The sequence below is a fragment of the Pantherophis guttatus genome, chromosome 10 (genome assembly GCF_059756535.1).
Source record: "Pantherophis guttatus breed Tessera chromosome 10, ASM5975653v1, whole genome shotgun sequence".
NCBI classification, from domain to species: domain Eukaryota; kingdom Metazoa; phylum Chordata; class Lepidosauria; order Squamata; family Colubridae; genus Pantherophis; species Pantherophis guttatus.
In genome coordinates this window covers 1731752-1748722 of record NC_142072.1, presented here as the reverse complement: position 1 = coordinate 1748722, position 16971 = coordinate 1731752, and the positions used below count along the sequence as shown (strand labels likewise).

Here is a 16971-nt window from a genome sequence, read left to right as displayed (position 1 = left end):
CAAGTCATACCACGTCAGCCAATCCGGACTCCTGGAAACGCCCCCCCCCCCGTCCAAAACGATCGCCCTATCCTATCCCGATGTTTGCTCTGTCTTTTAAGCGGCGCTCTAGCCCGGGACAGTCTTTTCTATGGTGGGTCGCAGCTCCGCCCCTCCTCAAGAAGCGGATCCTCGAGGCGCTTCTGCGCGTGAGCGGCACGCGCCAAGCCCCGCCCGCCGCTGACGTCTCCGCCGCAGGCTCCGCCCCCCCCGCGCTTTTCCCGCTAAGCGGTGGTTTGCGACGGGCGGGCTTGACGGCTGCTGGGTTTCCCCCCCACTCTCCGTCCCCCGTGGCTGGTTGTCAGGGCGCCTCGCTTTACGGCCCGGCGGCGATGGCGGAGGGAGAGCGGGCGGAGAACGGCAACGGGGGCGGAGGAGGAGGCAGCGCCGGGCGGCCGCCGCAGGAAGGGGAGCCGGGGGCGCTGGAGCGAGCCGAAACCCTCAAGACGCAGGCGAACGATTACTTCAAAGGTAGCGGGGACGGGGGGGGGGAGGAGGAGGAGGCGTCAGGGGGCGGGGCCGGAGGAAGGGTGGAGCCGGAGGGGCGGGGCCAGCAGCGGGAGTGGGAGGAGCCTCCTGCGGGGCGGGGCCAAAGGCCATTGACAGGCTAGGGAGAACGAATTCCTCGTGGGCTGGGTGGACTCCAGGCCCCATCATCCCCGGCCGACAAAAGGTGTGTGTGTGTGTGATGGGATTTGTAGTCCAGGGCGATGATCTCCTTTGGACTGAAGAGTGTGTTGCCCCCATCGTGGCTGATGGGCATCGTCCCTGTGTCCTCCATTCCTGGGGGCAGCATGGACTGCAGGACCCATCTTCCACAGCCAGGGAGGCCCGATGGGAGTGGGGAGTCTGGGGGGTTGGAGAGGCCGGGGGGGGTCTGGAGGAAGGGGCTTCGCTTGCCCGGGGTGGGGGTGGGAGGGGGTGGGGGGGGTCTCCCTTTCCTGGACCTTGGAGGCCAGCATGGAAAACGCAGCGAACCCCCCAGCTTCTTTTGGGGGGCCTTGCTGCCCATCTACAGGACCTTTGACCTGGCTGTGGATGATGGGAAGAAGCCGGTGGGGAAGGGTCTTCCCTGTGAAAGGAGCTGCTTCGTTTAACTCCGGTGTTTGGCAGGCACGGACCTGATGGACAGAGAAGAGTCGGAAGGAGGAGGCCTAAGGGTAGCCTGATAGCAATCTTCCAATATTTGAGGGGCTGCCACAAAGAAGAGGGGGTTGGACTAGAAGACCTCCAAGGTCCCTTCCAACTCTGTTATTCTATTCTATTCTAAAGAAGAAGTGGGGGGGGGGGTCAACCTAGTCTCTAAAGTACCTTGAAGGCAAGACGGATGGAAACGAAGCAACCTGGAATTAAGGAGAAACTTCCTAACAGTGAGGACAATGATCCAGTGGAACACCTTGCCACCAGAAGTTGTGAGTGCTCCATCACTGAAGGTCTTTAAGAAGAGACTGAACAACTATTTGTCCGGAATAGTATAGAGTGTCCTGCTTGAGGAAGGGGTTGGACTAGAAGACCTCTAAGGTCCCTTCCCACCCTGTTAACATTCAAGAGAAGGGGATGCTGGCTGGTATCCCTGGTTGATTATCCCCTCTTCGCCTGAAACGGGCATGCAGTCCAAGGCTTAGGCCTACCTCCATGCAGCCTTAACCTCATTTGGAGAATAAAATGAAATGGCCACCTTAAAATGGCTAAGATTGGGAAATGCTGACTCAGCAAGTCCTTGCATGACTGTAGGCCCTTCGGGGTGGGCCAAGCCACCCCAACAACTCCTGGGGCTCCATGGCTGTAGAGTCTAATCACAGAATCGTGAAGGACTGGCAGAGTCTGCCCACTGTTCATTAAGGTGCACTTCTTCTCGTGTTCCCTCCTCTCCCTGGATTTCGTTGTCCCTTCCTTTCCTCTCTTATGACTTATCTATTCATTAGATTTGGAGGCCACCCAATTTCGGAATTACTCTGGATAGTTTACAGTAAAAAAAAAAGAAAAGTAAAGCTGTTATCTCTTGGGGATTCCGCTGAGAATTCTTGCATTACTTGGACAACTTTATCTAGACCAGCAGGTTGAGATCGAACTGGACAAATTGGGTTATGGGTTAAGAGCCAGCTTGGCTCAGTGGTTAAAATGCTATCCTAGAAACTAGGGGACGGTGAGTTCTAGTTCTGCCTTAGGTGTGAAGGTCAGCTGGATGACTTTGGGCCAATCACCAGGAAACCGTGAGTTCTAGTCCCGCCTTAGGCACGAAAACCAATTGGGTGACTTTGGGCCAATTTTATTTATTTATTTATTTATTTTATTAGATTTATATCCCGCCCTTCTCCCCGAAGGGACTCAGGGCGGTGAACAGCCGAAAATTAAAATAACATGCAATATAAAAGTTCAGATAATTAAAAATAAATTAAATAAATGGCCTCCCAATTTAAAACCCCTAGCTATACAATTAAAAAACCAATAAAACCCAATCACCAGGAGATGGTGAATTCTAGTTCCGCCTTAGCCATGAAGGCTGTCTGGTTGGGCCAATCACCACAAGATGGTGAGTTCTAGTTCCGCCTTAGGCAGGAAAGCCAATTGGGTGACTTTGGGCCAATCACCAGGAGATGGTGAGTTCTAGTTCTGCTTAGCCATGAAGGCTGGCCGGGTGACTCTCCCTTAGCCCAAGGCACCTCGCAGGCTTGTTGCTATGGGGAAAATAGGAAGGGGAAGGCGTATTAAGTACGTTCGCTGCCTTGAGTTACTTATAATAAAAGCGAGATAATAATCTAATAATAATAATTACCTCTGTTGATTGCATGCGAGCAAGGGAGAGCATTTACAATATGGCTCGTGGTCTGGATACCCACTAGAATCATCTTTTTAGAGCGCAGTGATCGGTCTGGAGAATTAAGCACTTAAATCTGTTATAATCAGCAATTTGTAGCACTTTGTGAATGAACAGCCAGCCAGATCCACTGTTAATTTTTAGAGCGGGTTGACCGGCTGGCTGAAACAGAGTCACTTTCCGATAGGGTGAAAGTTGAAACGTGTGTCCTTTCTTCCACAAATTGGGAAAAGTTGCCTGCAGAATAAGAAAGTTAGAATTCTATTTCTTTTGCCTTTTGGGGATTCAACAGAAAGTGATCTCCTCCAACTGGGCTCACAGGAGCCTTAGATTTCCAATCGTTGTCCTTGAAAAATCAGTTTCTAATGGTGGATTCCTCTGCTTTCTTGCTGGGCTAGTGCTTAATTTTTGCCCCCAGGTTGCGCTTCGATGAAGTTGGTTATTAAACAGTTCGGACTGCCAGAATGTGGCTGCCTTTTAACCCATGCCAGGGGTGGCTTATGCCCTGAAGGGAGAGGGGTTTTTTATATCCTCTTAGTTTCTATTTCATTCTGGCTTTTGTGGATCCTTGTTGTGTAACACAGAAACGTCGTCTCTACAACAGTGTCCTCCTGTTTGCTCTTTTTCCTGACACCTTTGGCCCTGGGGGGATTTGGAGACTCCAGGACAAAATCCACGGGATCGAAAACATTCTAAAAAGACAGTCAGCTCTTGGCCCAACTCTGGGTAGACATGGTGCTCCATTAGCTGAAGTTTTGCTTCAAGGGTGAGAATTATCACTAGGGGAAAAATTGTGGGGTCCTTGGTGCTCCCTGAGCTTGATGACTTTCTTGCAGACGTTTCATTACCTGACTAGGTAGCACCATCAGTGCTAGTAGAGAGAGGGGTTTGTGGGAGAGGAGGAGGACTGTGTGGTCTTTGGTGTTCTCCGAGCTTGCAAACATTTCATTACCTGACTAGGTAATATCATCAGTGCTAAGAGGGAGTGGGGTTTCTGGAGAGGAGGAGGAGGACTGTGGGGTCCTTGGTGGTTTTCCTGCAGACGTTTTATTACCCTACTAGGTAACATCATCAGTGCTAGTAGGGAGTAGAGTTTTCTCATTTTAACAAGCCAACAGTAAATAACCCATCTTGGAACCACGATGACTACTCCCACCAACACTGACAGGAGAAATCACTAGTATATAAAATGAAAGCAAACGAGAGAGAGAGAGAAAGATGATAGATTGATAGAAATAGATAGATGGATGGATGGATGGATGGATGGATGACAGATAGATAAGATAGAGAGAGAAGGAGATAGATAGATAGATAGATAGATAGATAGATAGATAGATAGATGATAGATAGATAGATAGATAGATAGATAGATAGATAGATAGATAGATGATAGATAGAGCTGTTCTTTTCATGCCTTCTTCCTTTCTCTTCCCCCCCCCAGTGAAGGACTATGAGAACGCAGTCAAGTATTACACCCAGGCCATTGAGCTCAACCCCACCAATGCCATCTATTATGCCAACCGCAGCTTGGCCTACCTGCGGACGGAGTGCTATGGCTATGCCCTGGCCGACGCCACCAAGTCCATCGACCTGGACAAGAAATACATCAAAGGCTACTACCGCCGAGCGACCAGCAACATGGCCTTGGGCAAGTTCAAGGCAGCTTTGCGGGATTACGAGACGGTAAGAGAGAGAAACTGGGGGGGGGTGCGGCGGTGTCCGAGAAGGGGTGGGAGCAGGCGTTATCCCACCCATGGTCCACAGGCTGCAGGCGGCCCTGGAGAGCTAGTAACTCAGCCCCACAAGGTTGGAAACTTTTAACATCCCACCTAGACTTGAGACCACAATCATCATCTTTTAAGGACCCCATAATCCCTTGTGGGGGATGGAATCTGGGCAACTGAATGGAGCAGAGTATTTCCTGGCCAGATGCCCTTCCTGTTGCCAGGACAGAGTTTTGTTCAGCAGATACATTCTCATTGTGCCCAGAGAGAGAGAAATATCTGCCTCTACCTAGGATCGAACTCACAGCCTCCTGATTGTGAGGCGAGAGCTCCCCCTCTAGGCCACCACACCACTCCCCTCGAGACCACAATGGAACCCAAAATTTATATTGCCAACTGAGATATTAGTTAAGTGAGTCCCTCCCCTGTCCCCCCCCCCCCCAATTTTAGTTTGTTAGTAACACGGTTGTTAAGCGAATCAGGCTTTTCCATTGACTTTGCTTGTTAGAAAAGTCACAAAACGGGATGACGTGACCCCGGGCACATTTGCGACCGTCATAAATATGAGCCAGTTGCTGAGCGTCCAAATTTTGATCACATGACCGTGGGGCTGCTGCAGCGGTCATAAGTGTGAAAAACGGTCCTACGTCCCTTTTTTCAGTCCCGTTGTAACTTCCAACGGTCACAAAATGAACTGTTGTACGTTGAGGACTGTCTGTTATTTATCTACATCAGTGTTTCTCAACCTTGGTAGCTTGAAGATGGGTGGACTTCAACTCCCAGAATCCCCCAGCCAGCAGCGCTGGCTGGGGGATTCTGGGAGTTGAAGTCCACCCATCTTCAAGCTACCAAGGTTGAGAAACACTGATCTACATGAACTATATCCTATATTTTATACGTGGCCCAAGACCGTTCCTCTTCCCTCACAGCGGCCCAGGCCAAGCCAAAAGGTTGGTCAGAAGGGCGAAACTGATCCGGGCCTCCCCTCCCTCTACCTTTCCTCCCCTGCCCGCCCCAGGTGGTCAAGGTGAAACCGAACGATAAGGATGCCAAGATGAAATATCAGGAATGCAACAAGATCGTGAAGCAAAAAGCCTTCGAGCGCGCCATCGCCAGCGACGAGCACAAGCGGTCAGTGGTCGACTCCCTGGACATTGAGAATATGAGTGAGTCGGGGCAAGAGAGATGCGGGGGGAGGGGGTTGTCGTTTTCGGGAAACTCAGCAGGGTCCCCTGGCCTTGGAGGCAGCTACTGCCTCTTTTCAAAGGCTTCTCAGGCTACCAGCCACAAGGTTGTCCCCCCACCCACCCCGAGAGTGAAAAGGGGAGAGGGGCTGAATCATAAAAGAAGAGCTGGAAGCCCAGTTATTGAATTGGGGCATAAATACAGGTGTTACCCACCTTGGCAATTTTTAAGATTTGTGGACTTCAACTCCCAGAATTCCCAAGAGAAGTTGGAAGTCCACCCATCTTCCATTTCAATAGCATGCTGGCTGGGGAATTCTGGGAATCCACAAGTTACTTGATGGTTGAGAAACCTCTGGGAGTTGAAATCCACAAGTCTTAAAAGTTGTTTGCTCACTGGGGGGATTCTGGGAGTTCAGGTCCACAAGGCTTAAAAGTTGCATGTTGGCTGGGGGATTCTGGGAGTTGCACGAGGCTTAAAGTTGCATGTTGGCTGGGGGATTCTGGGAGTTGCATGAGGCTTAAAGTTGCATGTTGGCTGGGGGATTCTGGGAGTTGAAGTCCACAAGTCTTAAAGTTATTTGCTCACTGGCGGATTCTGGGAGTTCAGGTCCACAAGGCTTAAAAGTTGCATGCTGGCTGGGGGATTCTGGGAGTTGCACGAGGCTTAAAGTTGCATGCTGGCTGGGGGATTCTGGGAGTTGAAGTCCACAAGTCTTAAAGTTGCCAAGGTCTGAGAGACCCTGCCTTAGATCCTACTGCTAAAATGGAAACTAAGAGAGCAACCCCAGACTTTGCTAGGAAGTCAAGCTTGGTGCCCACCTGGTGACTGGAGGAGATCCCTGGAAGGGTCTGGCTTCTCCCAGCCTTTCCTTGACGGCTCCTTTGCTCACCTGAGTCCTTCTCCTCCCTCTCCTTCAGCCATCGAGGATGAGTACAGTGGGCCGAAACTGGAGAACGGGAAGGTGACCTTGGACTTCATGAAGGAACTGATGCAGTGGTACAAGGAGCAGAAGAAGCTGCACCGGAAATGTGCATATCAGGTAGCTGCCCCTCCCCCGTCCCTTCTACAGGTAGTCCTCGACTTACGACCTCAGCTGGGACTCGAATGTCCTTCCTAAGATCAGTGCAGTCATAAAACCAGTGATCTCATGACTCGATTTTGCAACTGTTTTTCCCATGGTCGTTAAACAAATCGCTAGGATGGTTAAGCAGATGGTTGCGGTCATTAAACGAGTCCGGTCGGGAAGGCTGCCACTTGCAAATTGCGCAACTGCAGAAGGCTTAAAAATTGCAATTATATAAATTGCAGCGGGGGGGGGGATGCAATAGTCATAAGGGCAAGGACAGATCGCAAATCCCTACTTCCGAGGCCGTTGCCACTTTGAACTGTTGTTAAAACAAATGGTCATAAGTCAAGGGCAGCCTGTATTGGAAAAGACCTCCCTCTCCAACTCAGGATATTTTGTTCCCCTTTCCTACCCTGCCTGCCTGCTTGTCAACCACTCCTCCTTTCCTTCCTGCAGATTCTGGTACAGGCGAAAGAGGTGCTATCAAAACTCCCCACCCTCGTAGAAACCACGTTAAAAGAGGTAAGGGCCTCTTGTTTGTTTGTTTGTTTATTACTGTTGCATCCACCAACATAGCTTGCCCATTTCAAAGTTGCAACTCGGGGTGGCTCTCACAGGGTTAAAGCAACGAAGGAAAACACTGTAAAAAAAAAAAGGAAGGGGAAAAAAATGGAATTAATTGCATGTTGCATCTCTGATTCCTCCCTTATTCCCACAACTTGGAATATAAAGACTCTTTAGTCCAGCATTTCTCCATCTTGCCAGCCTGAAGAGGGATGGACTTTAAGAAATATGGACTTCAACTCCCAGAATTCCCTGTCCTGCATGCTAATAAACCTTAAGAAATATGGAATTCTTAAGAAATAAGAAATATTTGCTGGGGAATTCTGGGAGTTGAAGTCCACTCATCATCTAAGTGCCAAGGTTGAGAAACATGCTTTAATCACTCTTAGATGATTTTTGACCTACCACCAACTTGCTCTTTTGATGGTAAGAAAGTGACACCACCAATTATCCCACCAGTTATCTCCACTGGTGCATCCCAATTCTACCCAGTTCCTTTGATCTTGCGTGCCTGTCCCACAGGGCCCTCCCTCCAAGGATCTTCTGTTTCCCAGCGCTCACCAAAAATAATCAATTCCCCCCCCTCCCCACTTTCCAAGGAGCTCGTTAACCTCTTTGGAGCTGGGGAGAGGGCTGGTGGCGGTGGCAGGACCCTGTAATTAAGTGAGGTGGATTAGTGTCACCACCACGCACAGGTGCGCCTGCTAGGCCTGGCTCAGCTGATACAGGTGAGCCTCTCCTGCAGCTTGTCCCAATTTCGTGGCTTTCTTATCTGCCTGAAATTGGGGTCATTTTCGTCTGACAAAGCAGAGCAAAGCCTTTGATGTCTGCCTGGAAGCACCGGAGAGGTTTTTCCTGGGTCCCTTTAAGAATTTGCTCAGGGCGCCAAGTCTCTTAGTCAAACCACGAGAGACGGAAAAAAATTATCCCGGTGATAAAAAAAAAAACCCGCTCCTATCTGACTCATCTTTATGACCTCTGCTGACTCTCTGTCTTCTTCCTTCTCCTTTCGTCCAGACGGAGAAAATTACCATCTGTGGAGACACCCATGGACAATACTATGACCTCCTGAACATATTCGAGCTGAATGGGCTGCCCTCCGAAGATAATCCATATGTATCTTTTGGCCGGGGGGAGGGGGGGGCGCTCATTGGGGTGGCTGGAGGTTCTGGGAATCTGCGGCTTCTTGGAGAGAAGGGCAGCTGCGGCACTTCTGGGACAAGGAAGGAAGGAGAAGGAAGGAAGGGAGAAGGAAAGGAAATTGAGAAAGGGAAAGAGGAAAAGGAAGGAAGAAAGGAAAGGCAGGAAGGAAAGGGAAGGAAGAAAGGAAAAGAAATTGAGAAAGGGAAGCAGAAAAAGGAAGGGAGGAAATTGAGAAAGGGAAGGAGGAAAGGAAGGAGGAAAGGGAAGGAAGAAAGGAAAAAAAATTGAGAAAGGGAAGGAGAGAAGGGAAGGGAAGGAAGAAGGAAAGGAAGGGAGGAAATTGAGAAAGGGAAGGAGGAAAGGAAGGGAAGGAGGGAAAGGAAAGGGAAGGAAGATTTGATTTCCTCTGTTATTTCCTTGAATAAGCCACCCTACCTCAGCTGTTCAATGGGGATTTTGTGGACCGCGGTTCCTTCTCGGTGGAGGTGATACTAACCCTCTTCGGATTCAAGCTGCTATACCCCGATCATTTCCACTTACTCCGAGGTAAGCCTCGGATTCCCCACAGATTTGCAGGGCAAGGAGGGGCAGGAGGGTGGGCTCTACCCCCACGTCCCCAGCAGCTCCGTGCTCATTTTCCAGCCCTTGTGCCCGATTCCTCTCCTCCTTCAGGGAACCATGAAACGGACAACATGAACCAGATCTACGGGTTCGAGGGCGAGGTCAAAGCCAAGTACACGGCTCAGATGTTTGAGCTCTTCAGCGAAGTCTTCGAGTGGTTGCCCCTGGTGCATTGCATCAATGGGAAAGTGTTGGTAAGGGGGCTGGTGGGGAGGGGGGGCTGGCTTGGCAGAAGAAGCCAAGACAGTGGTCACGAAGACGCGATGGAAGCCCGGGTGATACGTTGGCTGGTTGGCCCCCATCTCTCTGACTTTAGGGCTCCTCTCCCCCAACCAGATAATGCACGGTGGACTCTTCAGCGAAGACGGCGTCATGTTAGACGATATCAGGAAGATTGAGAGGAATCGTCAACCTCCAGACTCAGGTGAGCAGAAGACTTGATGGGGAAAAGAAGACGTGTGATAGGCTCAGGGGTCTAGCTGCTTCCTGCTCCCATTGGCCTAAAGAAACAAACTTTTGATCAACGTTCCCCAACTCAATGCCTTCCAGCCCCTTTGGACCTCACTTCCCATGTTGCATGACGTCATGGGTGATGGCCTTGCCCAAGATCTCTGGAGGTTGGAGGAATATCACGGGTGGTGTTTGTGGGTCCATATCTCTGCCCCCTTGTGTTTTGGGCTTTGCCTCCTCACCCTATCAGCAGAAGCTTAGCTGGATCAAAGTATCTCAAGATACCTGCACGTTGAGGCTGTTGGTGAAGACCTGGATTCTTGGTAGATGAGCAAAACCCAACTGAGGTTTAGCAAAACATTTCGTCTTGTCAAGAATGATCCACTAATGTTCTGTTTTGTGTTTTTTTTTTTGCCTTCCTTGTTCTCTTCGCTTGACCTCTTCTCTTGGGCAGGACCCATGTGTGACCTGTTGTGGTCAGATCCCCAACCCCAGGTGAGTCCACCCCAGGTGTCCTTCAACTTCATGTTCGGGTCTTGGCGTTATCTGAGCCTCACCTCATCCCTAAAATCTCGGCATGTGTTTGCACACGTGTGTTGGGCAGGAAAGACCACACGTGAAAGTCTAATTCAACTATTGCTTAGAGCCCGCGCATGTGCAGGAATCTTCTCCGCTAATGGTTTCCCCTGCTTGGAGTTAGAGAAGCTCAATGGCAGTCAAGGGAGATTGGAATTTGTCTGCCTGTGGCTTCCGTAGGGATTCTAGGCTGATGCCTCTTTTAACCCCGCCCCCCAAGTTCTACTCCTCCTCCTACCGCTTGGTCTTTGAATCAGCTGTTCTCTTCTCTCCCACCCACCCCAATTCGGTTGTTACGACTTGCTCTTTCTCGTTGGCCAGACAGGGTCAACATTTCGTTCCTTTCTCTTCTTTCAGAACGGCCGGTCGGTCAGTAAGCGAGGAGTGAGCTGCCAGTTCGGTCCCGACGTCACAAAGAGTTTCCTGGAAAGCAACCACCTAGACTACATCATTCGAAGCCACGAGGTGAAGCCCGAAGGATACGAGGTCGCTCACGATGGGAAGTGCGTCACGGTTTTCTCGGCCCCCAACTACTGGTGAGTCCGCGAGGGGGGATTGCTGGGACACCCCCTCCCCCTTCAATGCGCCCCTCTAGTGAAGAAAGCTGGACCGGGGGACCCTGAAACTCCCTTCCCCCCACTCACAATTTCAATTTTTGCAAATGGGGGGGTTGGCATGGAGATTCTTTTAAGGGTGGATTTTCTTGCAAAACAAAATTTGCCGATTAGCTGGATGCCCTTCCCTGGAAAGGAGGGGAGGGGGGGGGAAACCCCCACATCCATCACATACAGGTCGTCCTCAACTTACAACTGTTCATTTAGTGACCATTCGAAGTTACAGCAGCCCTGAAAATATTGGCTCGCGGCCGTTTTTCATGCTTAACGGACGTTGCCAATTTATTTAGTGTATTTATTTATTTATTGGTTCGATTTATATGCTGCCCTTCTCCAGAGACTCAGCGGCTTACAATGCGTTAAGCAATAGCCTTCATTCTTTTTGTATATACCTGCTTAGTAGGGCTTTCGGCCCCCTCTAAGCGGTGTTCTTTTTTTATACAAAGTCAGCTTATTGCCCCCACAATCCGGGTCCTCATTTTACCTCCCTCGGAAGGATGGAAGGCTGAGTCAACCTTGAGCCTGGTGAGATTTGAACTCGCAGTAATTGCAGGCAGCTGGCAGCTAAGTGCTACTTTAACAGCGCTTTAGTCCGCTGCGCCACCAAGGCCATTGTGGCTCTTCCTGCCCCTCCAGCTGTTCAGAGAACAGCCGGCCAACCTCTTTTCCCCATCCCTCTTTTGCCAGTGACCAGATGGGTAACAAGGGGGCCTACATCCACTTGCAAGGCTCGGACCTGCGGCCGGAGTTCCACCAGTTCACAGCAGTGGTGAGTCCTGGCTTCTCGGGCGAGGGGGACCCTGGGGCTCCAAGGTTCTTGCCCTGGGCTTGGGCATCTGGGTGAGGCAGCCTCTGGGAGGAGAAGGTGGGTGAATTCACTGAATTTTCTTTCTTTTTTTTTCTTTCTCCCTCCCTCCCTCCTTGTTTCTTTCCTTCCTTTTCTCTCTATTCTTCCTTCCTTCTTTTTTGCTCTATCTTTCCTTCCCTGCTTCCTTCTTCTTTCCCTTCCTTCCTTCGTTCTCTTCCTTCCGTTTCTCTCTGTTCCTTCCCTTTTTCTCTGTTCCTCCACCTTTCTTTTTTCCTTCTTCTTTCCCTCCCTCCCACCCTTCCTTCCTTCTCTACTCTCTGTTCCTTCCTCCCTTTTTCTCTATTCCTCCATCCTTCCTTTCCTTCTTCCTCCCTCCCTCCCTCCCTCCCTCCCTCCCTCCCTTCCTTCTCTATTCCTCTTTCCTTCCTTTTTTTTCTCTATTCCTTTCTTTTTTTTCCCCTATCCTTCCTTCCTCCCTCAGCCTCATCCAAACATTAAGCCCATGGTTTACGCCAACTCGCTGCTGCAGCTGGGGATGCTATAAGGCCGCCTTCCACCTCTGCTGACCGGCCCCTTCCCCTCCCCTCCCAGACCGCCTGGAGGTCCACTCACCGGGCAGCGACCGTGATTTCGGAGGGGGTGTTTCCTTCTTTTTTTTTAATCATTTCTCCCAACATCAGCCTTCACTACGGAGCAGGACTATGCCGCGGCCAGGGGGACGGGACGGGAAAAAATCTGTGTCAGAGTCGAGAGAGGAGAGTCCCTTTCCTCCAAGAGCAAGCAAGGACCCCAGGTGATTCTTTCCTTTGCACTCACTCACCTGGAGTGCTTCACCTGTGGGAGAAACAGCAGTCGGAGCGTGAAGAAACAAAAGGATGTTTGTTTGTTTTTTTAAAAAAAGAAAAGATTATATATTTTGGAAGACTGTATTTATTCCCTAGGTCCTCGGTGATTGTTGATGGTTTTTTTTCTTTCCATAGTCCTCCTCACCTCCTTCCTTTCTTTGCCGCTGCACAGCTGAGAAAGGAGACCCGGAGGGGGAAATGGCGGGTGGGTGGGGGGCTTAGGAGCCTGCGGGGCTTCCCTCTTATCCCCGAAAACGTCTCCCTATCGGGAGTTTTCCTCTGCCCTCCCTCCCTCCCCACCTTCCTCGGCTGAGCAGCCCCTGCGTCTGTTGGAGCCAAAATCCAGCGAATATGTTTCCAGCTGGGGGTGGTCAAACAAGATCAGGAGGGGGGGAGCCATTCTGAAGAGGAACCTGTAGGTGAAGGAAAGGGTCAACTCACCCACTCACTCACCCCACACACACATTCAATTTTTTTCAATCATGGATGGATGCTTTCTCAACCTCGGGGGACCTTAAGACGGGTGGACTTCAACTCCCAGAATCCCCCGAGGTTGAGAAAGCATCGATCTATCTTGGCCAGAGGAGGAAGGAAGCAACCTGACCTCAACCATCCATGATACGGACCACCAGTTTTCCCCTCATCCTTGAGTGGGAGGGGGCTGATGCATCTTTGCACCCCCCGAAGGTGAGTCCTGGGCTTGGTTGAAGGAAAATCCATGGCAGAAGCCGAGACAAGGGGGTACAGGGGAAAGCCCCCCCCCCATCTCATTTTCCCTCTCATTCCCCCCTCTTTGGAAAAATCAATCTGCCCCATTGAATTCTTCTCCAGATCTTCAGCCACTCAGATCTTCACGAAATGTAGCCCCCCACCCTGACTTCCCGGGACCCCCTCCCCTCCCCTCTCCTCAAAGAGAGGCCCCTCCTTGTTTGTTATCCTGGTGGTCAATTCAGGGTCACCCCACTTTAGCTCCCTCGGGGTCCCCAAGTCCTAGGGGGCTCTCTTGTAGTTCCACCTCAGTCGACGGGTTGGAGTAAACCTATCGGTGTCTCGGGGGCGGCCGAGTTTCTTGAATGCCCAGATTTTGCAGCTTGGAAATCACACCGACTTTTCTTCCTTTGGAGAACGGGGAAGAAAACACACACACAAAACACACAACGGGGACCCAAATCCCTTTCTCTTCCCCCCCTCCAGCCCCCCCACCGGGCAGCAGTGGATCTGCTCAAAGCCATCTGCTCACCAGGTAGATGGTGACTCTTCCTTCCTTTCCTCCTTCCTCCCTCCCTCCCTTTCTTCCTTCCTTTTCTTCTTTTTCTTTTCCTTCTTTCCTTCCTTCTCTTTTCCTTTCCTTCCTTCCCTTTCCTCTTCCCTCCCTTCCCTTTTTTCTTTTCCTTCTCTTCCTTCCCTCCTTTCTTCCCCCTCACTTCTTTCCTTCCTTCCTCCCTACTTTTTTCTTTTCCTTCCCTTCCTTCCCTCCTTTCCTCTTTCCCCCCCACTTCTTTCCTTCCTTCCTCCCTTCTCTTTTTTCTTTTCCTTCCTTCCTTTCTCCCTCTCTCCAAGTTCTCTTCCTCCAAAGTCTGTGACAAAAGAGGGGGCCATGGGGTGGGGTGGAGTCACACAACTTGGAATTCCCCCCCCCCCCCAATCCCACCCCTGCTCCCTCTTGCCCTGGAACAGCTCCTTTCTGCTTATTTCCTTTTTACTTTTCTGGCTGAGAAGAGAAGCAAGCGAATAGATGACAAGCACTTTGGTGTTGTATTATTATTTTTCTCCATGCCGACCGGAGGGTTTTTATATACCTGCAGGATTTCTTTGCCACTCGCCCTCCTACCTACTGAGCTATTTTACTGTCTGTAATTAAACCAGAGATGTTAAAATAAAATAACTATTGAAAGATTGACCTGTTTGGTGTCACACTTGCTTTCTTTCTTCCGAAAGATTAAATCCTCTTTTAAGTGTTGCTTAACCTTGGCTGCTGGAAGATGGCTGGACTTCAACTCCCAGAATTCCCAAGCCAGCATGGCTGGGGAATTCTGGGAGTTGAAGTCCACCCATCTTCCAGCAGCCAAGGTTGAAAAATATTGATGTACACTTGGTTTGAGCCAGCTCCCTAAGCCAGAGAGAACTTTTTCACTATATCAGCAAATTGTGCATTATAAGCCATGGTTTGTAACTTCACATATAACCATGGTTTGTAACTTCGCATGTTCTGAGTCCATCTCATACTTTATTTACCAAGCCATGGTTGAGCTTGCAGTGCTTTAATTCTATGTGACTCCAGCCTTCGATCATTGTTTATTTTTTCAAAGTTATGTCCTATAACAGGGTTTCTAGGTAGCGCACAAGTTCAACTACAATTCCCAGAATTCTTAGTGGAGTATGTCAAATCTGGAATCCCTGTTGATTGGTGGAAATGTTCTGGGCGGAGCATCGAAGCTGCCAATGATGGGAGTGGATAGCGCTGATGGAAACACTGCCACCTTCTGGTCAAAAAAAAAAGAAACTTCTTTCTTGCCAGCTTGCCCAACCCAAAAATACAAGTTCCTTCGATATGCCCTTTTACTGACCATAATTGGGAGCAGAAACTTGGTCGTTAAGCAAAGCAATTGGTACGTGCAATGGGACTGCATTTCATGATCCGACTTCAGCCTCCCTTCACTTTACAGGGCTTGAAAGGTTCTAAAAGCAAGGATTAGTCGCAAAGTTATTTTTTCATCACTGTTGCGGCTGTGAGCGGTCACTAAACGAGGACAGGCTATATAAAAGACGGGGGAGAAAGAAAAAAACCTGTTACAGAATCCACTGTAGTTTACCCAAGACTTGTATATGTGTATATGAGAGTAATAATTTTAATTTTAAAAGGGGGGAAACCCAATTTTCTTTTGAAGTAAGAGAAAACTTGTAGATACAGGAAGTCCTCAACTTACAACATTAATTTACTGATTGTTCAAAGTTACAACGGCACTGAAAAAAAGTGACTTATGGCAGTTTTTCAGTTACAAACTCTAGCATCCCCGTGATCACATGATCGAAATTCAGACGCTTGGCAACTGACTTATACTTACGACTGTGGCTGTGTCCCAGGGTCACGTGATCCCCTTTTGCGACCTGACAAGCGAAGTCAATGATGAAGCCAGATTCGCTTAACCACCGGGTTACTAACTTATCAACCGGCAGTGATTCACTTAACAACTGGGTGAAGAAAGGTCGTTAACATGGAGCAAAGCTCCCTTAACAAATGTCTTCCCTTAACACAGTGTTTCTCAACCTTGGTAGCTTGAAGATGGGTGGACTTCAACTCCCAGAATCCCCCAGCCAGCGCTGCTGGCTGGGGGATTCTGGGAGTTGAAGTCCACCCATCTTCAAGCTACCAAGGTTGAGAAACACCGTGTTAATCTCTGCTCTTGTGGATATTTTATTTCTGGCCAGGAAGTGTAGTGATCTTTTAGCTTTTTGATTGTCTCTTTTGAATGGTGTGTAAATGTGGTCCATCTCTATGTGCCCGTTGATGGCCGTTTTGTCTGAGTGCCGCTGGCTGGGGGATTCTGGGAGTTGAAGTCCACCCATCTTCAAGCTTCCAAGGTTGAGAAACACTGCCTTAACAACAGAAAGGTTGGGCTCACTTTTGGTCCTACGTTGAGGACTTAACCTGTACAGGCAAATATTTTGGGCTTCTCCCCTTTTATCTTTTTCTGGGGAGGAGGGGGGCAACCCAGAAGGATGCTTCAATAGAGGAAGGAAGCGTTTGTGCACCACAACGAACGTGAAGAAACAGGCACAGATCGGAGTGAAAACTAGGTTAAACTTTGGGGTGAAAAAACACGGATCAGCTTGCCCAGACAGAGTCCGGAATGTTTTTGCTCAGATCTGGCCGCAGGCTGGTATCTTGTTTATTCCTGAGCCGCTGGGATGGCACGGGGAAGCGGAGCGTGTGTGCCATTGGCAAGCCCCAGGAACATCACTCCTTTCTCTGCCAAAAGAGCGGGCAGGGAAGGGGGCTGCTCCCAAGCCCCCAACGGGGTCGGTCTCTGCTCCATTCGGTTCCCCCTTTTCCTTTCGGGCGGGTGCGGATGGGAATTTCTCTCTCGTCTTCTCCTCCTCCTTCTCCTAGTCCAGAAATCTCACTCGAGCATCATCTGCCTCGGAGATACATCTCTGGTGGAACTGGTTTCCCAGCCTGGATTTTTTTTCCACAGGGACATGCCAACCCTTTCTCTCCCCCCCCCCACCACACCAATTTTCGCTTGGAAAAAAAAAACCCTCCCACGCCATGGGGCACTTCTCCTCCGTTCGGAGCCGAGAGTTTTAAGGAGAAGAAAGTTGAGTTTTTCACCTATCCTTCCCTGCCTGTTTTTCTTCCCTATCCAGAAATGGCTTACCGGGATTTTCCCAGCCAGCTAAGAGTTAATTCCATCTCAGGAGGGTGCTGGGGGGGGGGCTTCAAAAAGACCCTCCTCTTTGTTTTGGCAGGAGGGGGGGGACACTCATTTTTTTTCTTTTCCCAGGGGCAAAACC

General features: G+C 49.9%; 1 protein-coding gene across 1 annotated transcript; it reads left to right on the top strand.

Moving 5' to 3' along the window:
* The first annotated feature begins 258 nt into the window (after positions 1–258).
* Positions 259–14356, top strand: PPP5C (protein phosphatase 5 catalytic subunit). Its single transcript, XM_060693774.2, has 13 exons — positions 259–510; positions 4299–4540; positions 5600–5747; positions 6687–6808; positions 7292–7357; positions 8417–8515; positions 8983–9088; positions 9215–9357; positions 9500–9587; positions 10068–10108; positions 10547–10725; positions 11491–11572; positions 12093–14356. The coding sequence occupies exons 1-13, from the start codon at positions 372–374 to the stop codon at positions 12153–12155; spliced, it is 1518 nt and encodes a 505-aa protein (XP_060549757.1). The 5' UTR covers positions 259–371; the 3' UTR covers positions 12156–14356.
* The last annotated feature ends 2615 nt before the right edge of the window (positions 14357–16971 follow it).